The sequence below is a fragment of the Lissotriton vulgaris genome, chromosome 4_1 (assembly GCF_964263255.1).
Source record: "Lissotriton vulgaris chromosome 4_1, aLisVul1.2, whole genome shotgun sequence".
Classification (NCBI taxonomy): domain Eukaryota; kingdom Metazoa; phylum Chordata; class Amphibia; order Caudata; family Salamandridae; genus Lissotriton; species Lissotriton vulgaris.
In genome coordinates, this window is record NC_141691.1 from 748,871,702 (window position 1) to 748,895,826 (window position 24,125).

At 44.2% G+C, this 24,125-nt stretch overlaps 1 protein-coding gene across 4 annotated transcripts in view; it reads right to left on the reverse strand.

Moving 5' to 3' along the window:
* EXOC2 (exocyst complex component 2) overlaps positions 1-24,125 on the reverse strand; it is a 1,143,674-nt gene that overhangs the window by 264,419 nt on the left and 855,130 nt on the right. For all 4 annotated transcript variants that reach the window (XM_086965054.1, XM_086965056.1, XM_086965057.1 and 1 more), the window contains one exon: positions 4,009-4,070. In XM_086965054.1, coding sequence (XP_086821180.1) covers positions 4,009-4,070 — 62 coding nt within the window. The remainder of the gene's footprint in view (positions 1-4,008; positions 4,071-24,125) is intronic.

A 24,125-nucleotide genomic window follows, 5' to 3' on the forward strand; every position in this document is an offset into this window, starting at 1 on the left:
ATAGTATGAACCTTGTGAACTGAAGTGAGTTCTCCATTTAACAAGTCCTTAGAGGAAGAGACTAGGATAGTACGAATATTCATGAATGTGCATACAACAAACTGACCTGGAACCTTGTGAAAATCAAAAGCCCATGACCATCCTTCAGAACGGGGAGGTGGGCAGGAACAGTGAGGAACATTCAAGTCAAGTCAATAATTCTTTATTCGGCACATTAATAAAACTTATATTCTTAAAATCAAAATGAATACCTACATTTTTAAAAGAAGCCATTAGTGCATGTTCGTTTCTAATTTGACAGAAATAAAAACCATCTTAGATCAATTGTAAAGGGGCAAGTAAGGGAAGACATTAAAAGAAAAGTACAAAATCACAGAATCACGGGTTTAAAATTAGACATATAAAGTGCAGAAGTGTCAGTGCATTCACAGGAACAGAATCGTCAAGTTCAATGAATTATGAGTACCACAATTAAGTGTGTGCAATATGTGTGCCATATGCTCTGAAAACAAATGGGAGCTTTCTAATCCTTAAACATCTTCTTCCTTTGCCTTAGGGCTCCTGAAAGAAAGCTTGCAACCCCAAAGCAGACCACGAGGGAAGAAAGCATTTGTAAATACAAAAGCAGGTCTTACTTATGCAAAATGACAGGTCCTTACCAAAGGGAGGATACCTTTTGTTTCTGCAGGGTACCATAAACATCACAGACAAATATAAAGTGTATGGTGTCCTGCTCAGAAAAATTATCAATAAGACATTGCTTTAAAGCACCTAGCTTTGGGAATCCCTTGGGGACAGCTAAAAACCAGTGTATAAAATTAAATCTGAATCTGATCAACAGGAAACAATGATGAACATTATTGACAAACAACAAGTAGGGCTGCCCTTGCGGGCTTGAGCTCAGCATTATATTTTATCTCACAGTGGGCTTAGCAAGTTCCATGCCTTCCCTTTCCCCCAGCCGCCTAGCCAAAAACATGTTTTTGATGTCCTTCATCTCACTTGGGCATAGTGGTCTTCGGTTCCTAAACAGGTCCGGGAGGCCTATCTTCCTCAACTGCTCCACGACATAACCTTTCCAGAGGATACGCAATGCCTCCTCGAGTGTGATACAGTCCTCCAGGACATGTTGGTTTAAAATAGGTACAGGACTTGACCAAATTCTCAACCAGCGCGTTAATGGTGCGACTGCAATAAGGTTAGAAATATAGCCCAGGCCAAGCTCTTCATACATCATGAAGGAAGGGGTGCAGGTGGAAACAGCAAGAAGACTACGCAAGAATTTATTCTCAACCACCTGCAGTTCTCTTACGTCTTTATACCCCCACACATCACAACCTTAGATGGCCATAGGGACACATTTTTCTCTGTAGATCTTTATTGAGGCGGGTACAGGTTTAGCCCCTGGTCTCTTGCCAAATCCATGGTTCCACCGACTGCCCTCGCAAGGTGTTCTTTTTAAGTACTTTTTGAGCAAGAATGTAGACACTTTGGTGAGTTTTACCTCCTGCAGAAGACCGTGCGGCTGATATAGCCTTCTGACATGCGATTTGGAAAAATTTGTTGAAAGATCAAAAGAATCCATAAAATCGATAAAAGTATTTAAAAGATTTTGGAGACCCCCAGCAGTCCGAGTGAGCAGAGCAGGAGCAGACTGGAGGGTTTAAGGAATTACCTGAAAAAAGGAAGGCAAAATCTTGTGTGTCAAAAACCTGGGGTAAGTCAGGCACAAGCTAAGGGAGGTTAAGCCTCAAGAAACTGTTGAACATGTCTGAAGTCTCTATCTATTGAAAAGCTCGAGTAACATTTTCCAGGTGCAATACTTTGGCACATTGATTTTTTAAAATTTTATCTAGATATAAAGTACCTATAAAATTGAAAAAATGTGACTCTTACCAGTGCACAGAGCACATCATGAAAACAATATCTGAACTCACAGCTATTTCAAGCCATGATTTTTTTGGGCAAAGATGCAAATCAAAAACAACCATTTTCTTTAAACTAAAATCTGCACAGCTCCAATTGAAGCAAACAAATGCATAACCTTTTAGATGAGTTCTATGATCATTCATGTGGGCATTGTGTTTCTAATTGAGCTGAGGGTTAACTTCCATATTTTTGCCATTTGATTTTCTTGAAATGTCTTTCCGATTTCTTGTAGGTTTTGTTTTCTTTATTTAGGAAAATGACCAGTAGAGCAAAAGGACCCATTTTTGGGGCATGCCCTATTGTCAGAAGACCACTGTCCTGTATGCAAAATAAAACCAAAATATCGTCCTAATGCCCAATGAAGGGAAACAATGCACCGTCTTTAATGCAGAGGTAAGCACAGGACGTCAAAATCCCAACCTCTGCATTTATGAGGTTAAACTCACTCAATAACAACAATACTTGGCTTGTACAGTAAAAATCTACAAAGTGCAATGCTGTCATTATGATTCGTCATTAGAAATCTTAGTCAAATCAAGTTTACTAGCCTAAACGTGAATTGAAATGTACTGTCTTCACTTAGACCATGTACAAGTGTAATATAATTCCCCTTGCGAAAAAACCCCACACAAGTTGAGTCTGTAGAGGTCGCCAATTCATGATATCAAAGCTCACCTATCCAGCAAAAAAATAGAAATGGGCGTGAACACCTTCAATCTTTTATTGAAGCACATTTTTTTCTGGATCCAATTGAGAATGGCTTTATAGATTTCGAGTGCACAAATGCAGTGGATACTTCGATGACCTCAAATGAAAACAGGAAGGAAACCATGAGGGACTCGTTGTTTTGCTCGATCTTGGACTTCCTAATAATATATTCTCTTGACTCAAGACCTATAAAATGAGGCATTATTTAATCTCTGACTATGCAACCTTGTGTATCTGGCTCTGTATCGGTTACTGATGTGGGAGAAAATTCAATTCAATACCCTCTGGTCAGCTCATTTGACTGTGCATCAACAAGGCCCTTGCTACCTATAACAAAAGTTCAAAAGCGATTTTCCTTGAAGATCTTCCAACTTGCTCCCCAGTTTACAAAGGCTAGCTGCAGAAACCATACCGGCTCTGTTCAAGCAGATAAACCCCGGATGATGTCGACTATCCTAAATGTGATCGTTGACCATCTATACTTTAGGAAAGACCTCTTTCCAGGCTGACTCTGCTCCTCCACTCAGGTACATCCAGTAACTTTCCAATCCTTTAGCGCTAAGATGCTTCTTTGAGTTCTTCTTTGTAAATTCCCAACAACACATGAAAGACTTTGTGTCTACTAAGAGATGAGCAAATATTGCTCTTACTCGGAGTTTACACTTTCTTTTACCACCAGCAGTGAGATGATGGTTGTGATCAGGTACCCTGAGGATATAGGAGGTATAACAACAGCTCAAAAAACATTTTCATCTGTTACTCCCCATTCATAGCATAAAATGCTAAATTCATACCCTGCAAACAGTAATTGTATTGTGGAGTCTTAATTCATGATTAACCCTTTCGCTGCTGATGACGAGCTCAGCTCGTCATCACCCACGGGTGTCGTGTGCTGATGACGAGCTGAGCTCGTCATATCTGCACCAAAATAGCAATTTGCAGCACAGCGCAAAAATCCCCGCAGCAGCCATGTGGTTAAGCACTCACTGGTAAATGAGAGCGCACAGAGTAAACCTTTCAAAAAGCCAGACATCATTGATGGCACGGTGCTAATGATAAGTGAATGTAGGCACTTTTAGCATGAGCATGTAGTCCTACTTCGTTTTCCTGGTCACGCGTGATCATTTCGGACTTCTGTATTTCCTTAGGCAACACAACATAAGCCAACCTCATCAGTACACAATTACTTCTGTTGTAGTTTTATGCAGTGGAATCATGGGAACGTTTTTACAAGCACTGATTTCCAATGATCAGTGTTGAGAAAACAATTCACTTTTCAAGAGATGGGAATCACTGATTCATATTCAAAGAGAAAACAAGACACCCTATAGCTCTTCAACTATTATGGTAAAAAATCTGTGATCCACTTACTGAGATAAATCCACGTCACCATCTGGCTTGGTACTTAGATGCTCTAGACAGTCTATAAAAACCTGTGAATCAAAAGAAACTATGTATAGATTTAAATTAAAAAAATAAACGTTTCTGTACATGCAAAGATTTTTTATGTTTACACAGAGAACAAGGATTTGCTGGTGCAGGACAGATGTTCTTCTTACCCTGGCAAAATACTCCTTCCTATTGTTACCAGACTGACAGTATATGGTTTATTAATTCACAAGGAGTGTATCCCTGCCAACTCAATAACGCACTCTGGTTAAATCAAAATACAATTCTAAGAGAAACTCAGCTTGACCCCTGGTAGATATGGCCTAAGCAGCAGGTAATATCTAAAGAAATGCATGTTAAGTTCAAGCAGTACCAACAATTAAGAAAAGAACACAACACAATAAAATTCTCAAACCAATGCACAAAAATAGAGAATGCTTTAATGAACAAAAAGACAGCAAGCTCATTAACCCATTGACTGCGGCGCAAATTCTGCCACAGTGCAGGAGAAATAATGAGTGGGTGTGGTTCGGACGGCCCCCGGCCGTCGTCCACACACGCCCACTGAAACATTGGATGTCCGGGGGCCATCCAACGCATCGAATGGATTAAAATAGCTTAAGGGGAAACAGAGATCGCAATGTAGATGTTTTAAGCCAAACAGCACCTACAAAAAGCAAAATGCCATTGAAAAACAATAGTCTGCAGTGGACCAGGACCAGGTGTAATTTGAGGCCGAAGGTGATGGAGCAAATATCGATATAAAAGTATGTCATCCCTGTCAGGGATTTTACCTTCAGACTTAGTCTCCAACTGCTGGGAAAGTTCCTTGAGCAGGCTTCTGGGTACTAGGTATCACTCCATCCAGGGCACCTGCAGAGTCCACAATCTGTGGTCAGTTGAGCCCTCCTGGACTCAAGGGCCATTATGCGTTTAGTGTCCCTGAAGCAGGTAAAGAGGAAGCAAACAACTTGGCCCTTGCGTTGAAATTCCAGCCCCTGAGTGCCAGAAGGAGTCATTGAGTGCATGTTTGAGTCATTGTCTTCCAATGGGAGTCCCAAGTCTGGAGTTTTCTTCCTAGAGAGCCTTCCTCTTTAGATGAAGTCTTCCCAGGTCCGGGGAATGTTTTGAGGAGGTGGTGGTGGTCGCGGTGCCAGCTTTATCCGGGTACAAGTCAGTGCCTGACGAAATCCTACCACCCAATCCTTTCCTGCAGTCCCTTCACCTCCTGTTTGCAATACTGTAAAGTTACCCAGGAGTTCCTCTTGCAGGATAGCAGAACCAGACAGGCCTGTCTTCAGTTCCTTAGCTACCTCCCAATCTAGATGCGCTTCCCTCCTATCTGAAAGAGGCAACACTGGTCCTTCCTCCTTCTACGAATGGAGCCTGGCAATCTGGGAGGATCCGGAGAGTGAATAGAAAAAGCCATCCTTGGCATCTCCAAGCCAGAAGAAAGGTGCTAAAGCTGCCTTTTGTACGGCCATCTGTTCATGTTCACTCCCAGATGGTTAATCCCAGCTAAGTGATCAGCAGTTAACACACATTTGCTCTTCCTGACTCAGTGGCAGACTATTATCCTCTGAGCCAGAAACTCTCCAAACCATGGAGGTGTATTCGAGCCCCAGAGGTGTGATGCCTGGCAGAACTGGTTATAAACCAGCTCGGGCAGCTTACAGTACATTTTAACAAAGTTACTTGTCCACTCAAGTTATCAAAAATCTGATTTCACTATTAAATCCGATTTTCTAAATTAAGCAGGAAATAACTGTAAAGCATTTTTTTTCTAACTTTCCTCAAGTTGAAAAAGAAAATAAAGATTTTAATCCCATCTAGAGGTGTTCAGGGGAAAATCTAGCAATGCCCACACAGTGACACAGCTTTTGGGTTTTATTTCACCATGAGAGCACATTAACCACAATATGTAAGGTACCCAATTTGTACAAGCACCCAGTCCTGTGGGCTGACAAGCTACATTCTAGGGGGTGAATTTGGAATACATATAACAGGCTTTTCCTAGATGGCCACAGGACCTTTTCTTTGCAGAAAGTTACTGCAGTTCATTCAAACAGCAGTCCTGCCAGAACACAGTGTTGCTCCGGAGAGGCAAAAAAGTTTTTCGCCTTCAGTAATTGGTTTTCTGGTTGATACTTCATCTAACCACATATTCCTGACCTTCAAAATATCCTCATGCATTAGACGTATCCAGAGCTATTTGGAGCAGTGCTACCGCACATTGGTAGTTGGCAGAGTGTAGCTCCACAGAGACTTCATACTGCCCCAGAATTGGGGAAGTGGATATGCATAAAAGCTCCCTCCCTTCATGGAGATGTAGTTTCATCAACTTTCTCCTTCTGTGCTCTCAAATGTGGAGCATTGAACAACATGTCAGACTAGTGTGCTGCAATCTAACTCAGATTTTTTTAAGATGAAAAAGAGTTCACTCCACAGAAAGGGGATGTGAGAGGGCTGTTAAGATAGAGTATCCATCGGAAAGAGCATTACTGGCAGTAGTTCAGTTCAGTAAATTTATTTCGATGATAAAAAACCATCATAAAAATGTATAATACAAATCAACAGTTACATTGCATATCTGAACCATAGAATTTTAAAAACACAATTGATACAGTTATAAAAGGTAATAAAATAAAATTATATACACCCAAGATCAGTCTCTGGTGTTTCTTAAATTGACAGCAATTTAAAAAAAACTCGTAATAGAACATAGGGTGCGTATGTCAGTGACTCTTTGCAGATATAATAGAGCAGTTTTAGCATGGCGAAGTTTTGACTCTTTTAAAATATCTACAAGGAAACTACGGCGAGGGGTTCGATAAAATGAACATAACAATATAAAATGAAGGGTGTCCTGCGGAGACCTATTGTCGCAGCCGCAGGCACCCTTCTGCTATATTATTAAAGTAAAACCAGACGGTAAGCTAAAATATTGGGTAACAAATTGAGCCTAAAACGGCACATTAAAAATCTATCTTGTTGATTATACATTAAAAATAAGTATGATTCCATACCCTCTCCGTTGTTTACTAAAGAGTGTGCAGCTACAGATGTTTTTGTAGAGTCTAGCTGTTTCCCGCCCGAATCATATTTTCCTAATAACAGTTTTTGGGTCCGGTGTTTGCAAGAGGAATCAATCAAAGACGGATCCATGAACAATATTTGATGATCTATACTCCCTAGCGAGTCTTTTACATATTTTAGCCAGGGGATTTGTAGGCACTTGTCTTTCTGTAGGCAGTCTTTAACTATTTGCCTGCTGAGCTCTGCTTCAGTGTTTACCCAAATTCGCAGCCAGGTCAGGATAAGTCTCACATTTATCTGATCAGTAATATATGGGATACCAAGCTCTGCATGTGCTATTGCTGCTGGAATGCTCTGTGGGATCTTCAGAATCTTACGTAGGAACTTATATTCCTCTACTTGTAACTGGTGTACATCCCTGAAGCCCCAGACCTCTGCCCCATATGTTGCTTTGGCATTGCTAACCGCTCTGTACAAGGTCATTATTTGCTCTGGTGACCAGCGGCCCAGCCAACGAGCAAAATTTGTAATGGCAGCGTTTGCTGAGACCAATTTCCTACACCTTTCCTCCAGCAAGGAGGCAAACCTAATCTCTCCATCGAACAAAAGACCCAGATATGAAAATGTGTTAACAGTTTCTAGCACATGTGTTCTTATTTTGAATGCATATTTCTTAGTGAGCTTTTTCCCTGCCACCATTACAAAGGATTTGGTCAAGTTCACGGAGAGATCAAGGTTCTCCATGAACTTTACAAATCCACTGACCAAGTGTTGCAAGCTCAGTGCTGTTCGTGCAAGCAGGACCGCGTCATCCGCGTACAGCAGTACTGGTATATGACGAGATCCTGCTTTGGGGAAGTAAGTCTCCAGAGCCGACAATGTGCTTTCTAGGTCATTTATGTAAAGAGAGAATAGAAACGGGGCCAGGATACACCCCTGCCTCACTCCGCCAGTGCAAGGGAAGGGATCGGTACTCACCCCCCGCGCTATAACGAACTTTGGCAGTGGTGTTCCAGTGTAGTTCATATTTATAAGTTCTGGATCAATTCCCAAGTTAAACATCGGGGCCCAAAGTTTATTCATATTAACTTTATCAAAAGCCGCCGCCAGGTCCATAAACCCCATATATACTGTTCCGTTTCTGGCTTTTGTATATTTGGCAACTAGTAGGTAAAGATTGAGGCATTGGTCAGCAGTTGATTTGCCCGTTCTGAATCCGTATTGAGTATCATCTAAAGTGTGGTGCTCTTCTGTCCATTCAATAAGGCGATTCAGGACTGCTCTTCCTAATAGTTTGGCAGATACGTCTATCAGCGAAATTGGTCTATAGCATTGCGGATTGTCTCTACTACCTTTCTTGTAGATAGGGACAATCAATGCCGTAGACCAAGATCGCGGGAGTCCCGATTTTATCGCTGCATTTAATACTCTGGTCATGATAGGCGCCCATAATTCAATATTACTTAGATAAAGATCTGGGGGGGTCCCGTCTGGGCCTGGAGCCTTATTTTGGGTCAGACCTTGAATTGCCTGCGTAATTTCCTGTAGAGAGAATTCTAATTCCGTACGTATCACCCCCTCAACAGGATTGAGCCCTAGCGATTTTACCCTGATGGTTATATAGGCTCTCAAAGTGGGTAACCCATTGTTCTGGGAGTATGTTAGTGCTGATAACAGGGGAACTAGAAACCTGAAAACAGGGGCTATTGATGATTCTCCAAAATTGGGTATAGTCCCTGCTTCCCCCAGGTCTGCCCAGACTTCCTTTTGAAGCGTAATCTTTCTCTGTTTGACCTTCATTCTGTAATTGCGCCTACACAGAGCAACTTTATTCTTATCTCTTGGGCAAGTCTTAAGGCTCAATTTTAGCTCCCTCAAGGCCCGTGAACAGTTAGAGTCAAACCATTGTGGGGTTAGTGAATCCTTTATGGGGCGTTTGGTTTTTAATAGACCATCAACCACCTTAGTTAAGGACTCGAATGCCAGGACCACATCTCTGCCCTCTATTTTATCTAGGCAGGCCACTATTTGTCCTTTCCCTCTGTCTATTAAGGTGTTATAAAATTCTTGGGGATTGATCTTTGCCCATCTTAAGCGCCTCCCCTGATCCGTTGGACGGATTTCAGTGTCTGCTAAGGCGTTCCTTGCCGTCACCCCGTTAAATGGGATTTCAAGGGTTAGGGGATTATGGTCTCTGAAGGGGCTCCATTCCGTTCTTACCTCTTTAACCTGGTCTTTTGCAAATGTAGATATTATAATAAAATCTATGATGGATGAGCAGCCTCTTCCCTTGAATGTTGGTGTGGGAGTGTCTCCTGGACTCGGAGCTATCAGGACGATGGTGTGGGTTAGAGCAAACCTGTCAAGTAGCGTCATAAGCAGAGTCCCCTCTTTATTATGTTCAAAGTGTGGACCAGCTTCTAGAGAACATGAGGACCAATCAGGGCTCACGGGGAGAAGTTTTTGGCACAGATAGCAGTTAAAATTTCCCATGATCAAAATAATTGGTTCCGTGCCCCCCTGCCTTCGGTCAATTTCTTCACTTAATCTGTTCTCTAGTTCTTGTATCACTGGGTAGTTCCCATCAATCGGCCCTGAGTTACAAAAGTTAAATATTAGGAACCTTTGTCCTTGTCCCTGGAATGCCACTGCTTGTATAGTGTCCGATACCCAGGGGGGTTGCGTCCAAGTGCCTTTTAAGTCTAAATCGACATATAAGGCTAGCCCTCCCTCTGTCCTACCTGATCTACCTTCCCGCGCGGGCGCCGAGAAGCATTTATAGCCATCCAACTGGTAGGGAGAGAGATCACATGCCCAGGTCTCCTGTAAGGCTATAATATGGAAGCCAGTAATGTACTCCCTCCAATCCTTGCTATCAAATTTCCCCCCCAGGCCCGCAATATTCCAGGACAATATAGCTAGCCCCGTCTTGGATTCTTTCCCTGCCTCTAAGATCTGGACATTGGGTCTACCCTCCGTACTCTTATAAGATTTTGGCTCGCTAGCCACGCCACCCCTCTGTAATGGGAGGTCTTCAATCCTCAGGTCGTCCCGACTTTACCCGACCCCTTCATAGTACATACAGATCCATCCCCTGTAGTCGTGTTTTCTTGCCCATTCTCACATGTACGAAGGGACCCCCTCAAAAGGTAAATTTGGCCCAGGAACAGAGGGGAGCATAAGCACTGCAATGTGAGGACGTTCCTGCAATGGCCTTATATTTTAATTTGTACAATTACTTCTATACATTTTCTATTTGGGTGATAAATACAAACATACTAAATAGGTTCAAAACATTACAAAATTTTATTTTTTAAGTTTTTCAATTCATTTAAATACTAATTTTCATCACAAAAATCACAAAGGAAAAAATTACAATTCATATCAAAACCCTGACAAAAGACAGAGGAATCATCAATATATACAACACAATTAATATATAAAAATTATAACCCCTTGGTAACAAACATATCTCTCAACATCCTCACATGCTAACAATCATACCACACTCAACCTCATATTCAAATGGAGAAGGAACTGAATAGATAATAAGCAGAATAACAATGCTAAAATATTGGCCCCCAGATGTACTATTGGGCCATCGCAGCAGGTCTACGCGCGTTTCGGCAGCACTCGGCCGCCTTCATCAGGACCTTTTCCTCGTGATACAATCAATACCAAGGGATCTGAAAAATATATATACAACAAATCACCATTTTGTTACCACCCAAGAAAGTAAGATCTTCTAACAGGATTAATTAATTCACTGTGTTACATGAACCAGAAGCTCATCAACTCGACCACAAACTAAGACATCATACAATGAAACATATAGTACATATGATCAATAAGAAAGGACACATTTAATCTAAGTTATCTAAGCAAGGGGCTACACGGGTGCATAAGTCAGACTTACATAATCGTGTGGCAATAAAACATGTACCCAATGGTTACGAATTAAGTTAGGGCCATACCCGGGTAATCCCGTTTTTCAGATACCTCTGTCAGTGAGCTTACCAATTAGCACCAACGGCAGTAGAGTCAGGGAGGACCGGCTCTCACAATATTCATAGGGCAGGATGTCCTGTTTGTCCTTGAAGTGGCTATAAGCAGAGAATTACATATTTTAGCCAAACAGACCTCTTAGTGTGCAGCTCATTCGAGAAAAGACCAAGAGAGAGGCCCGTATTTATTGGACATCCATTACGTCCTTAAAGGAGTATACCTTTAATGGTAGTTGGAGACCCGGTGTGGCAGATGGTTCCTAGATTTTCGAATTCATGGAGTGGTTTAAGACAAAGACGGTCAGCGGGATGTCAGTTAAAATTCCTACCGTAATCTATAATGAAAAAAAAGGATGAAGAATCCGATTAAGTTAGCGAGCACATGCTACTAGGGTGTGCGTTTGAAAAGGGGCTGCCGGGTGAGTTCTTACTTCAATTTATTATAAAGGACACATATGGTAGAAAGGCACATTCGTGAATGTGCTCGCCGTCATCTGTGATGATAAAAGAATAAAAAAACCGAATAAATGAACATCCACATGTTGCTAAAGTCAATGTTTGAAGCAAGGCATACACAATAAGTCCTTACTTCAATTTGATTAGAGAAACTTATTCATGAAGACAGCACCCTCGTGGGTAAAGTTGCTCCGTAGTCTGCGTCCCTAGAGTGTGGGGTAGGAATATGGTATATTATATGCGGATGGCTAGCATAAAACAACTCATAATCCACTCGACATGTCAAGATCATTCAGTAATGCTCCCGAGTTTAATGCGGTCGAGAAACCCCCCGAAAAAAGAAAGGGGGTGCTTTGAAATGGATAATTCTCACACCTTGCGTTCTTTTAATAAAAAAAGGAAAGGCGATAGGGTTCATTAACACGCTATCGTGAACAGGGTGTCTATATTCTCTTACGAGTAAAGTTCATGGCAAGTGTGAAAGCCAGCCGTAAACAAACAATTCGGTGCATTGCAGGGTCGGCACTCGGTATTAGCGAGCTCGCACTACTCTAGTCCGCTTACCTTGCAACTATACTTGTAGCATCGTGTCTCCGCACCGTCTGTCTCAACTGCCAACAAACGACTAAACTGGGAAGTCTTCCCTGTTTTAAATGCGGTCGGCGAATCCCAGTGTCACATGGCGAGTCGCTTTCAGATAATGTCAGACCGGCGTCCTACATCATAAGCATAGAAAGTGGACTACCTTTCCAGACGCCATCATGCTGTAAGGCGCAAGCATCCCCACGCTTAGACATCAATAAGGGACTCAACTCCGTTTGTAAACACCAACAAGGGACTATGACATACCTCCGTCTGCCCATGCTCGTGCCAGATATAATCTCTAATAAGCCTAAACTTGGTGATGATAAAAACGGGCATACTAAGATTGCCGCGTCTAACAAGAAACAGGTATCTGAAAATTATTATCTAAAATAATGTTAACTAACCGGGAGGTCAAAACTTTTTTATGAAGGATTTTTTATTATCAACCAACTGCACAATAAAAGTTAAAGACGCCCATATTATTTGAACAAGCATCTTTCAGATGTCAGATACACCTAAAGGGACAGTATTGGTGGCGGGAAGGCATCAGAGACAAGCCGCCTGATGTGAGTTCAGAAACAAATATTATCTGATGGATAATATGTCGCAAGTGGGGTTTTAGAATTCTGTTCACTTGGTTACATACCAAGATAACTCTTCATTCAGACCACGTTTCACGGTGTCCAAATGGAAAATCCAAAAGGTCTCTCGTTTCTTCCGTGTAATCTCATTTACTTGGCCCGGTTTAGGTGTCACTTTTTCCAAAATGCACCATTTGATCTCATTTTCTTTGTGAGATTTCTCCAAGCAATGCTGAACCAGTGGGGCTGTCAGCTTTTTAGTCCTGATGGCAGACTTGTGTTCACTGAAGCGGACACGAAACTCACGGCCTGTCTCACCAACATAAGCCAATCCACAGTCACAGAACATGATATACACAATGTTACTACTGCGACAGTTAGTCAAAAATCGCAGTTTGATGTGTCTTTCATTATAAGTAATTGTATCCGAAGTAATGGCTGAGTCACAGGCGTGGCAAGAACCACACCTGTGATTGCCTGTCACTGCTGGAAGGCCTGTAATGGAAGGCTGATTGGAAAACGGGCTCTTTGCCAGTGATCTCGAGTGGACTAGCATGTCTCGTAAATTCTTGTTCCTCCTGTATGCGAGCATAGGTAGTGGGAGCACAGGAACATTGTCATCTATGTTAAGAATTCTCCAATTTTTATTTATGATGTTCCGGATCTTAAAGTTCAGAGTTGAATGATCGATCACACATGTGATCCGCTCTTGTTTGACACGTTTGTTACCCTGAAGGAGTGCCGACCTATCGTAATATTTGGCTCGTTTGTAAGCATATTGCCCATTCTCTGCAGAGGGTAGTCAGTCGATTTTGTCGATCGACTGTAGGGGGGCAAATCTATTTCTCCACTGTGGGTAATCATGGGGTGGTATGAAGTGTCCTGTGTGGTTAAGCATTCTGTCCCTTTGTCTATAAGGTACCCTATCTGTATTCCACATTGGATAGGTCAAATTGTAAGTGTTCCGCCTCCTTGGGTAAAAATAACCCAGAGGGAGGGTACAAATAGTGCTGGTATGATTTCTATTTGTGTTTCCCAGAATGTATTCCACCAGGTTAACATCTCTAAAATTAGCCACAATGCAGTCCCCTATTATATCTTTCTTTCTACTTCCTAGCCAGTTGACTCGTCTTAGATGTAAAATCTCCCCAATTTTCCCAGTATTCAGTGGTCTGTGGATGTTCAACCATTTTGTTATTTTAGATTTAAGTTCTAGGTGTGATTCTTTTTCTGCAACCCTGAGTTCAGGCACCCCTGCAAATACAATAACATAAGGGCAGGCTTCCGGGGGTAGATTTATATGTGATGGTGGACTTTCTGGTCTATCATGAGAAGCATAATGATCATTTTGAGGTAAACTTGTTGGGCCTTGTCTTGAATGATGGCCTTCTTGCACCGTTTGTATGACAGTTTGTTGTAGGGCTTTATCTGTGTGTGTAGTTCCCTCCTTTTGATGGGTTTCCCTCCCTTGATGTACCGGGCCCTTGGGTGGATCATGTACCTGAGCGATCGTGTGTTGTGTATTACTGACACAGTTGTTATTGACCGCTATTTGGCCAGTGACCATGTTTGTAGATTGGTTGGAACCTGTAGTGGGATTGTTACTTATTGGGCCCTTTGCCTTATTTTGTTTGATCAATTCGTTTGCTACTTTGTCTATTCTGCTTACTAGCGGTTTTATCTGAGCAATGATAAACGCTTCCAGTTGTTTTTTTAGGTTTCCAATTACCTCCTCTATCCACCCTGGGGGGTTTACATGAAATGGTACTACTTCTTCTGGAATGACCTCTTGTCTATTTTTAGATCGACAAGCTCCTATGTTTAATTTATTTTTCCTAAGCTGTCCCTTACCCCGCCCCCGTTGTTTGGCTCTATTCTGTATGATAGGATTGCTATCCCTTGAGTCGTCTGCCCCAGACTGAACTACCTGTTGGGCGCAGGGAATGCCCTCGATTGAATTACTCTCTGTCACTGTATTGGGACTTACAGATGGGCTTAAAACCCTACTTTGTGTTGGGGTGACTAGTATGGGGATTGGTGAAGAGGACAAACTCCTTTCCATACGCTCAATCTCCCCAGAGACTTTCCTCAGCATCAGGTCTATTGCTGTAGGTTTTCTGGTTTTATTTGGTGGAGCATCACTTATTTCTATGACCTGATTTGAAGTACCATCTAGGTGTGCTTTGCTCGTGGCCGAGCGTGTTTTTGGGGGTTTGGTCATGATTAAATTTCACTCGACTATCTCTCAAACCTGACCCTTTTGGTTTCCAACTGATCAGTATCACAACAGTACTAAGCCAGTCAATGCTTGCCCTTCACCCAGACCAGAGTCTTTTGTTAATTGAGACGTTGTAATTCGTCAGTTCAATAGTGGTGGGCTCGTCTTGTTGTTATCCTCACAGTTAGTGGGCCAATGAACAGGATCGATAATAGAGTACCTTTTTGATGTCTTCAAATCAAGGGGGTCGGCCCGTCCCGTCCTCCTCTGTCCCAGGACGGCCACAGACGGTCCGCCCTCTGCACGGGCTCAGCCCGGTGTCGCCCACCCGCGTCCCGCGAGGCGGGAGGGGCAGCTCCCTCTTATGTGCCTCCGGGCGCGGGAGTCAGGCGCGGCTGTCAGTGTCCCCGGATGTCAGCAGGGGACGCTGGGAAATGGAGTCCCAAAGACGCTCCCCCTTCTCGGCGGCCGCGATGTGTGGAGCGGCGGCGGGGGAGAGCGAGACTGGATGCCAAGGTATCTACGGGTCTTTGCGGGTCGGCTCAAGCTTTCAGTGCCCCCACCGAGCATTTGGCCCACTGGCTGTAAGTAACTTGCTATCCCGATGGATACTTTTAACCACAGATTTCTCGCCTTCAGAATAGATATTAAAGCAGAACCTCTAAAGGTGGTGGTCCTGGTTCAAACTAAAATGCCCTGCAGAACCAAGTGGGTGAAGTGGCTTTCCCACTGAACCTGGCTGTGAAGGCCACATAAACGTATGCACGGACTCCCACATTGCAGCCTAGCAAATGTCTAAGGCAGGCACCTCAGTCAATATTGCTGTGGCGGCCTTGGTCTTTGTGGATCGGGCTTACGGGATTTTAGCGGGTTGTTTAAAGTCAGTGCATAGCAGGTTTTAATACAGAAGACTATTAACCATCTTAAAAAGATGATCATCCAAGCAACAGCATTTTGTATGGCGTAGTAAAAGCTCTAAGCCCTCTTAGAGTCAAATCAGTTGAAAGTATCCTCCTCTTTCAAGGGGTAAACCAAAATTGCTGGCAGTGTAATCCTTTGGCCAACATGAAAGAGTCACAACCTTCATTAGGAAGGCTATATTCGCCTCAGGACCAATCTGTCTGGAAAGCGGAGGTGTATGGCGGATGCACCAAAAGAGACTGCAGTTCATTCTCCTGGTATATAGATGTAATTGAAACAAGGAAGACCGGTTTAACTGCTGTGCATAGGCTCAAAGGCCGTGTACATGGGGAATACTGAGCACAAATTCAGGTCTCGCTGTGGCATCACAAACTTTGAGGGGTTAAATCTGCGAGTCAAACTTTTTATGAAACCTGGAGACTTAAAAAACAACAGTTGATCAGGTAAAAACAGAACGTCCGAAAGGCTCGACAAATAACCTTTCAATGGGCCTACTGCAAGTCCTTGCTGGGCTAACGAAAGGACAAACAAATGAACATCTAAAAGGCTGTCTCCACACCAGGCAAATATGACATCAACCACTCCTGTTGGCAAATCACAAACTATTTAATTTCTGCTGCTCAATCACCATGCATGGAAGTGTAGGTTATGGAGACTCGGATGTACGTCCTTCCAAGTTGCTGATATAGGTGGTGCTCCTGAATGGTTCGCCTGCTCGAAGGGCACACGATTAGGCTCAAAAGCTCAGTGTACAACGCCCTCCTCTCCCAGTTCAGGGCGATTAAAATGATTTGGGCCTATCCGGACTACTTCTTCCTCAGAACTTGAGGCAAGAGAGGAGCAGTACAAAACTGTACACAAACCCTGCTTTCCGTTCCAGCTGGAATGGTTCTCTGATCTAATGCATAGAAGGAAACTGTAACATGCAAAATAGTTGAAACCGCGCAGTCAACTGTGGTGATTAGATCAAAGCAAACACAAGGAGATGATGGACGGAGCGCTGAAACTTTTCAGACACTTACCCCCAGTCACAGATCTGGGTTGAATCCATCATCATTCTTTAGCTCACTTCGCCACCTCAGTTCAGACCCAGCTATATGCAAATCAGTCTTGACGCTGTGCCTCATGGGAACAGTCCTGCCCGACCTGCCAAGCCAGGTCTTCCCTGAATCTAAAACAAGCATCCTGGGACTAGTTTCTGGGTAACACCCTTCATCAGCCAGGCTAGCTTGAATCCAGTGCCAAAGTGAGCAAGGGACCCACATCTGGGCATACCCTGCCAATTTAGGGCGAACAAAGCAAACACAAGGAGATGATGGACAGAGCGCTGAAACTTTTCCGACACTCACCCCCAGTCACAGATCTGGGTTGAATCCATCATCATTCTTTAGCTCACTTTGCCACCTCAGTTCAGACCCAGCTATATGCATATCAGCCTTGACCCTGTGCCTCAAGGGAACAGTCCAGCTCAAACTGCCAAGCGAGGTCTTCCGTGAACAGGAAACAAGCATCCTGGGACCGGTTTCTGGGTGACACCCTTCATTAGCCAGACTAGCTTGAATCCAGTGGCAAAGTGAGCAAGGGACCCACGCCTGGGCATACCGTGCCAACTTAGGGTGAACAAAGCAAACACAAGGAGATGATGGACAGAGCACCAAAACTTTTCAGATCAAGCCAGGGCCAACCCCGCAGGTCGAAGATGCCCTACGTCACCTCAGAATGCATAAGCCATTAGTGGTCCGTGAGATACACCTACTCAGTTTGTCTTCTGCGGCATTCAGGAACACCACAAAGTTACTGGCTACCATGAAGATGACCTGTCAGTCCAGCCACCTCCATAGAGCACCTTATGAAAAGGAACCAGGACTCTATTCCTCCCTGCTTGTTCAGTGCCACATGGTGGATGTGTTGTCCACGGGAACCTGCACCAGCCTCTGATTGATGGATGGCAGGAAGGCTTTCAGGGCCAGACAGATCGCCTTAAGCTCCAATAAGATCTGTCCCAGAATGCACAACAAAAACATAAATACAGTTACTAACAAGGGGAGAGGATGTGGCCTAACAGGCTAGGGCGGTCGAGCTCAAATCTGGGGAACCAGGTTCGAGTCTCAGCAATGACGCTCAACATCCTGTGATTCTGGGCAAATCACTTAACCTCCCCGTGCCTAACAAAACAAAAAATGAACAAAATAAAAAATGAATGTGCCCTTGTGTAAAGTAAGTGGTGCTCATGTAAAACTACTGTTTGTATTTAATGGAAAAAAGATTTGCAAAGAATAATTTTGCTGAATTTAAGATTACCATTGTAGCTTGTTACACTGCAGAATCTAATCATTTCAGTAAAGGACAATCTGCAATGGTCCAATAAAGACTAATCTGTACTCTTAATAGACATGCGTGGGTAATCACGTACTCACATTTAATATTTTTAGCCACATCGTCAAATTCTTCCAAGCTCAGAACAAGCCACACCAAAATATATTGCCCCAAAAAACCTAAATCTCTCCTATGTCAGCCTCACAGGGCTTCTCCTAGTGGTAAATGTGTTTCAAAAGAAATTCACTATACCCAATGCCATGAGGACTGCTAAAAATATCTGGTTTTTCAGCGTGGTAACAGAGTGCTCAAAAGCGCATTTGTAAGTTGGCAAAACCAATTTCTAAATCTTCAGTGGGCAAAGATGTATGTGAAACATTTTATTATTAAAATACTAATTAGTGAGAAAATATTGTCATTTGCAACTACAAATGACAACCTGATTACAGAATCAAGATCTGTAGACATTTACGGACACAAATGGAGTTTAATACATAATCGGCCCTGTGTCCTAATTTTCCACAGCTAAAGGTTAAGCAAAAGGGTGAAAAATATTTGATAGTCCTCATGTGTAGTGTTCACTGTATTACACAAAAGATAAATATATACACACACATCTCGCACAACAACTTTGTCTCTTTCAACCCACAGATAAACTACTGAAGGAAAGTTAAGATGGGTTTGTATACATGGGGTACCTGAGAGATTTTGTGGCAGGTAACATCCACAAGTAGTGGATAGTGACCATAATATACAAAGTAACTCAAAATATGGAGGTATTAAGATTTACGGAGTAGGTCCTAATGGAAGCCACATTACATTGTGAAGCATTAAGTTGGCTGAAACTTGTGACTGAAACATGTTGTCCAGCAGATGCTAGGGATACTAACATTCTCAGTGAGCACCTCCCCTTGCTTTTAATATTGTCAATGTGCCTTTTAAATAAACACTTTATAGGGACACCCTAGGTGATTTTTTTTAATCCAACATAACAACAACTAAGGTCTCTCTTGATCTGCAAGAAAGAGTTCGCCCAGAGATGATCAGTCTTTGCATGAGGACTCTATGATGAAGCATGCCACTGGTAAACCTAGTAGGGGAGAATCCTCATAAAACACTTGGGTTAGAGAGATTGTGATAACATTGTCAGTAGGTCCACTCTCTACTGAATAATTGTGTGTTCTTGGGAAGTCGAGGGGATCCCCTCAAAATCTTTTCATTCACTCTATTTTTGAAAAGGTACTATTTGAAGGACCCACTGGTACGGAGCAATGCCCTTCAGGCTGGCAGAAAGGAGGACACATGGCCTTCCACAAGGTCCTTGTGCATATGAGGAAAATAATTAAGACTGTCTTTCTAAGTGAGCAGGACATGAGGATGAAGAGGAGGAGGAGGAGGCTTGCTGGGTGGAGCCATGGTCTTTCCCTCTAGCCCTACCGCTGTACTAGCAGACAAGCGGATCCTAAGGTTGTTGCAACTGTGGTTAGGACTGTCGCTATTGAAAGTTAGAAACCCTTGAGAATCCTCAAGTGTCGAAACTGCTGATAATCCAGATTGAGTTGGGCCTGCTAGAGATTGAGAAATCTAGCTGATGCCTTGCTGGCTTTAAAACATTCCAGGACTGTACCAGTTTTGTCACCAAACATCTAACACTGTTGAATGGTAATCCATTAGATTGGCCTGCACATCGCAGGAAAATCTTGACGTCCTGAGACGGCATGGTGGCGGATGGAGACCCAGGTGTCTATTGGGGAGAGGATGTAGCCTTTCGGATAAAACGGTCGACCTGGGGAACCAGGTTCGAGTCTCCGCAACTACACTACACATCCTGTGATTCTGGGCAAATCACTTAATCTCCCTGTGCCTAACAAAAATGAATGTGTTTATCTGTATGGAAACTGTATGCTCATGTAAAGCGCTCTGATACTCGATGCCTCGGGTCTAGTTCGCTCTATATAAAACTCAAAAAAAACAAAAAGAAAAAGAAAACATTGCTGTAGCCACAAAGTCGGTGATGTTGAGTTCTAATATAATAATGCCGGAAACATTTTGGCCATCCCTTATCCCGCCTAAAACTGTGCTCGCATTTCCATTGGGTCTTGTGGTGTGTTAAGATGGGCAAAGTCCATCGAGCAGGCCAGCAGACCGTATTCAGAGATTTTAGTGCCGTACAGCCAGCAGAGATCATTTTCTTCTTTCACCATGCCGCCAATGGTTTGGACTCCCTGTCCGGTGGGACAGTTGGGAACACGCCTTGTGACTGGCCTAAGGAACAGGATGCCTGGATCGCAAGGCTCTCTGGTGAAGGGTGAGCCAAGAGGAAGGTTGCGTCTCCTGAGGAGGGGTGATACCAACTAGTCTATTAACCAACAGTGCAGACAAAGGCTTTTTAAAGACTGCCAGCACTGGCTCTATCAAGGCTTACTTGAAGGGAAGTAAGAGTTCCCAGAATTACGATGTTGGGGCAGAGGAGAGCAGCACCTTAGTGAGGACATTAGTCTTGATGTCCACTGACAACAGCTGTAATTCCAGCAGCTCTGAAACCTTTCTGACCACAGACTAGATCAACACAGCCTCTGGAGTAGGAGATCCGTTTCTCAAGAAGTATCAAGACCGTGAGCTGAGGACAATACAAGAACTTCATAGAGATGTGCTCCCTTTTCCTCCTCTCTAGCATAAGAACTCTTCTGCCTGTTGCATCGATGCGTTTACTCTCTTTATCCGTTGGAGGGATATCACAGGTGCCCTGAGAGCTCGCCCTCTTGCGACCAGTGTGTACCACCAGGGAGTTAGGAGGTAGTTGACCCTGAATGTTGAAGGGGTTAGTAGGATATGCTATGTACTTTTTATCCACCCTGGGAGTAAGAACTCTGGCGACTCTGAATGGATCATGAAAAATGTCAGGGGCTAGGGACAGCATGCCCCTGAGAATTGACAGATGTAGAAATCCTTTTCTATGGGGTCGACATGCATATCAACTTTGTGGTACGTAGCTGCCCTGGCTACCAGCTAGTGGTAAGATGTTGAGACATCCTGGGTACAGATGGGGAACAGTGTCCCCTGGAGAATATACTTCATACGAGTCTCAGGCGTCACCATGTGGGGTGTATCGTGGGTATCCCCACTCCCACTGTGTTCTCTTGAGGTGTATATGAGAGGAGGTCAGGTGGTGAGTCAGGTGAGGATGGGGAATGGCGTGGTTTCAGTGGAGATGGAGGGGCGGGTGATGGCTGAATGTCCGGCATAGAGTTGGTGGCCTTGTACAACTTCATTCTGTGTTTTGCCAGAATGGAAACACCAAGAGCTTCCTCGAAGCTCAGTTGTCTTTTGGGGGCCTGTGGAGCAGTCACCTGTGGGCAGGTGAGGATCCAGCCAGTGTGCTGGTGCATCACAATATGCTGCTCTCGAGCATCAATCTTGTCCTAGAGATTTTGCAGAATCAGTTTGATGGTTGTCGGCGCCAAGGGCTTCGGAGCCAACGGTGGAGTCTTCGGGTTTAGTGCTTATTTAGAGTTCGATGGCTTAGGCTCCAATGGGCGGGTTGGCGCCAAGGCTGGACCAGGCAGCACCTGCTTCGATGGTTTCTTCAGCACTGAGTCAAGGCTGCCGATTGCGGAGGTTTGGTGTCGACCATGGCCTAAAGACAGCGGTGGCACAAAAGTGAGCTATGTGGATCCAGAGCGGCTGGACGCCCCATTTCAAAGGGATGCTCGACATGCAAGCTGTGTCGAGGGAGATGAGGAGCGGAAGCTATACTCATGATCATTTGCACTGGCGGAAGGTCTTCTATCTCCAGATCGGAGTTGGCGTTGGGTGAGAAAGGCTCCTCATCAGCAGACGACCACTGCGGATGTTGCTCCCCCTTGAAGTCCTTAGTGTCAAAAAGGTCTGGGGTGTTGTCTCCTCTCCTACATGACATCTCGTGGCAACAGGCCTTGAGCGGAAGGAGAGACAGGTGTTGCAGGCGGTTTTCTCGTGTTCGAGTTAGCGGCCGCGGTTACAGACCTGATGGAGATCTGTCCAAGCGGACTTTGTTTGGCAGCAAGGACAGTGCCTAAAGGACGTCCATTCCATCACAGTTGAGAGATCTTGAGAAAACGAAGGAGAAAAGATGTGGAGGCCCGAAGGGTTAGACCCCGGGAGGTGCTGAGGGTGTCTGTTGAATCGCTCAAGATAAGGGATGCAGATGTAGCTAAAGATGGTAGATGAGGGAGGCGAACAGAAAGAATAACGATGGAGGGAGAGGGACATGTGAATTGGTCCAGCGCATGGGAGCACATGTCCGAACGCAACGGGGAAAGATGGAGCGGATACCCATGCGCATTACCAATAAGAGTAGAGGTCACAGTGCCAGTGACGCAAAAGACTTCTTCAAATAAAAACAACTTGCACACATCCGGGCCCAATGCTGGTTTACAGTAGAATGCAGAGCATGTGTATGTACAGCTACACATGCCTTAAATATACTGTTACTGAAGATAGGTAACATTTTATTATGAAAGAGACTCCTTCAGATTCTTCACCTTATGAATGCCCCCTCCTCCCCCCCAAAAGCAAGCAAGGACGTCATTCAATGCAGACTAGTCAAAGTATCCGTCAATGTGAGTTTAGGCTGTGAGGCAAGGATAATCGGAGGATCCTCCAGGAACTCCCAGGAGACCGAGATAGGCCACAGGACTGGCCACAGCTAGGGGAGGTCAGTAGGGGGTCCTAGGAGGAGACAGCTTCATCCCCCACAGGTTCCAGACCTCCTCAGGTCAGGAGGGTGGCAGCATGCTGCAACTGACACCAGGCAGAAGGGCAAGTTGCGGCACCACCTACAGCGAAGCTGATAGAGGAGTGAAGTGGTGAGGTGAGTCAGATCTAGTAGCAAGCCCAGGCCCATTAGGTGTTGAGGGGTAAGAGGTTTGAGCCCAGTGCAGCACGGAAGTGGCTGGCTTATTGGCCAGTGCGTCTTGTGCTCCACCCAGCTGCCCCGCCCCTGGGTCCTCTCTGAATCTCCTTCCCCCAAACCGACTATGGCACTTGCTGAATGCTTGCAGCCCGCATGGTCAGTTCTTTGACTGAGCTTCAATCGCCCCTGACAGACTGAGTGGACATCCACATTGGATACAGAGGCCTGGTGGTAGAATCCGGGTTGGTTTGCCCAGGAGGACCAACACTCACTCTGAACCTGCCAAGCAAAAACATTTCCTAAAACTGGAGGAGTAACAACTGAGGGAAGGAGAGTCAAGAAAAGAAAAGAAGGATAGCTAAGAAAACAAGCATCTGCAATCCAATAGGTCTCGCATTTACGAGAGTTTGAGTTATTGGCATTGTAAATGACAATACCTTTGATTTATGGTTTGATTTTTAAAACATAAAAAAAGGCATTATCATTTACAATGCCAATAGCTTAAACCAGCGCAAATGCGAGACCTATTGCATTCCAAATACTGTCAGGCATCGCTGAGTTGCCCCCTTCTGCCCCCCATGGCTCCTGGAGAGCTCCCCATTTGCTACGAGTTAAATAAACAGGTAATGACAACTGCGCATGCAAGACCCTCCTGCCGTAAGAGAAACTCATTAAATAAAATAGTGCTTACAGACTGAAGAAGACCTACCATGTAACAACCGTACGGTAAAACGGGCAGTCCTCATGGGAGGTTACAAATGAAGGCAAGGCGGTACTAAGAAGGGACTGGCAAGCTTAATAACGAATCAGAAGCCAGCATTTACAAAGGACAATGACACAAGCTAATGACAAATATGGGCGGAGAGTGGGCAGGTCTTCAAGTACATACTCCAATACAGCATGGCTCACAGAGCAGCGCATGCGCTACCCAGGCTAGACCTAAAAAGGAAAGCAGCCCAAAGTCGATCTATTTGCGTACCTGTCTTCTCTTGGAGCTTCCCCATGCCAAGACATCAGACAAAGGCACTAGAAGAAGATGCCTTTGACAACCTACACACACCTATCTATACCAGTATACAACAGGCCCC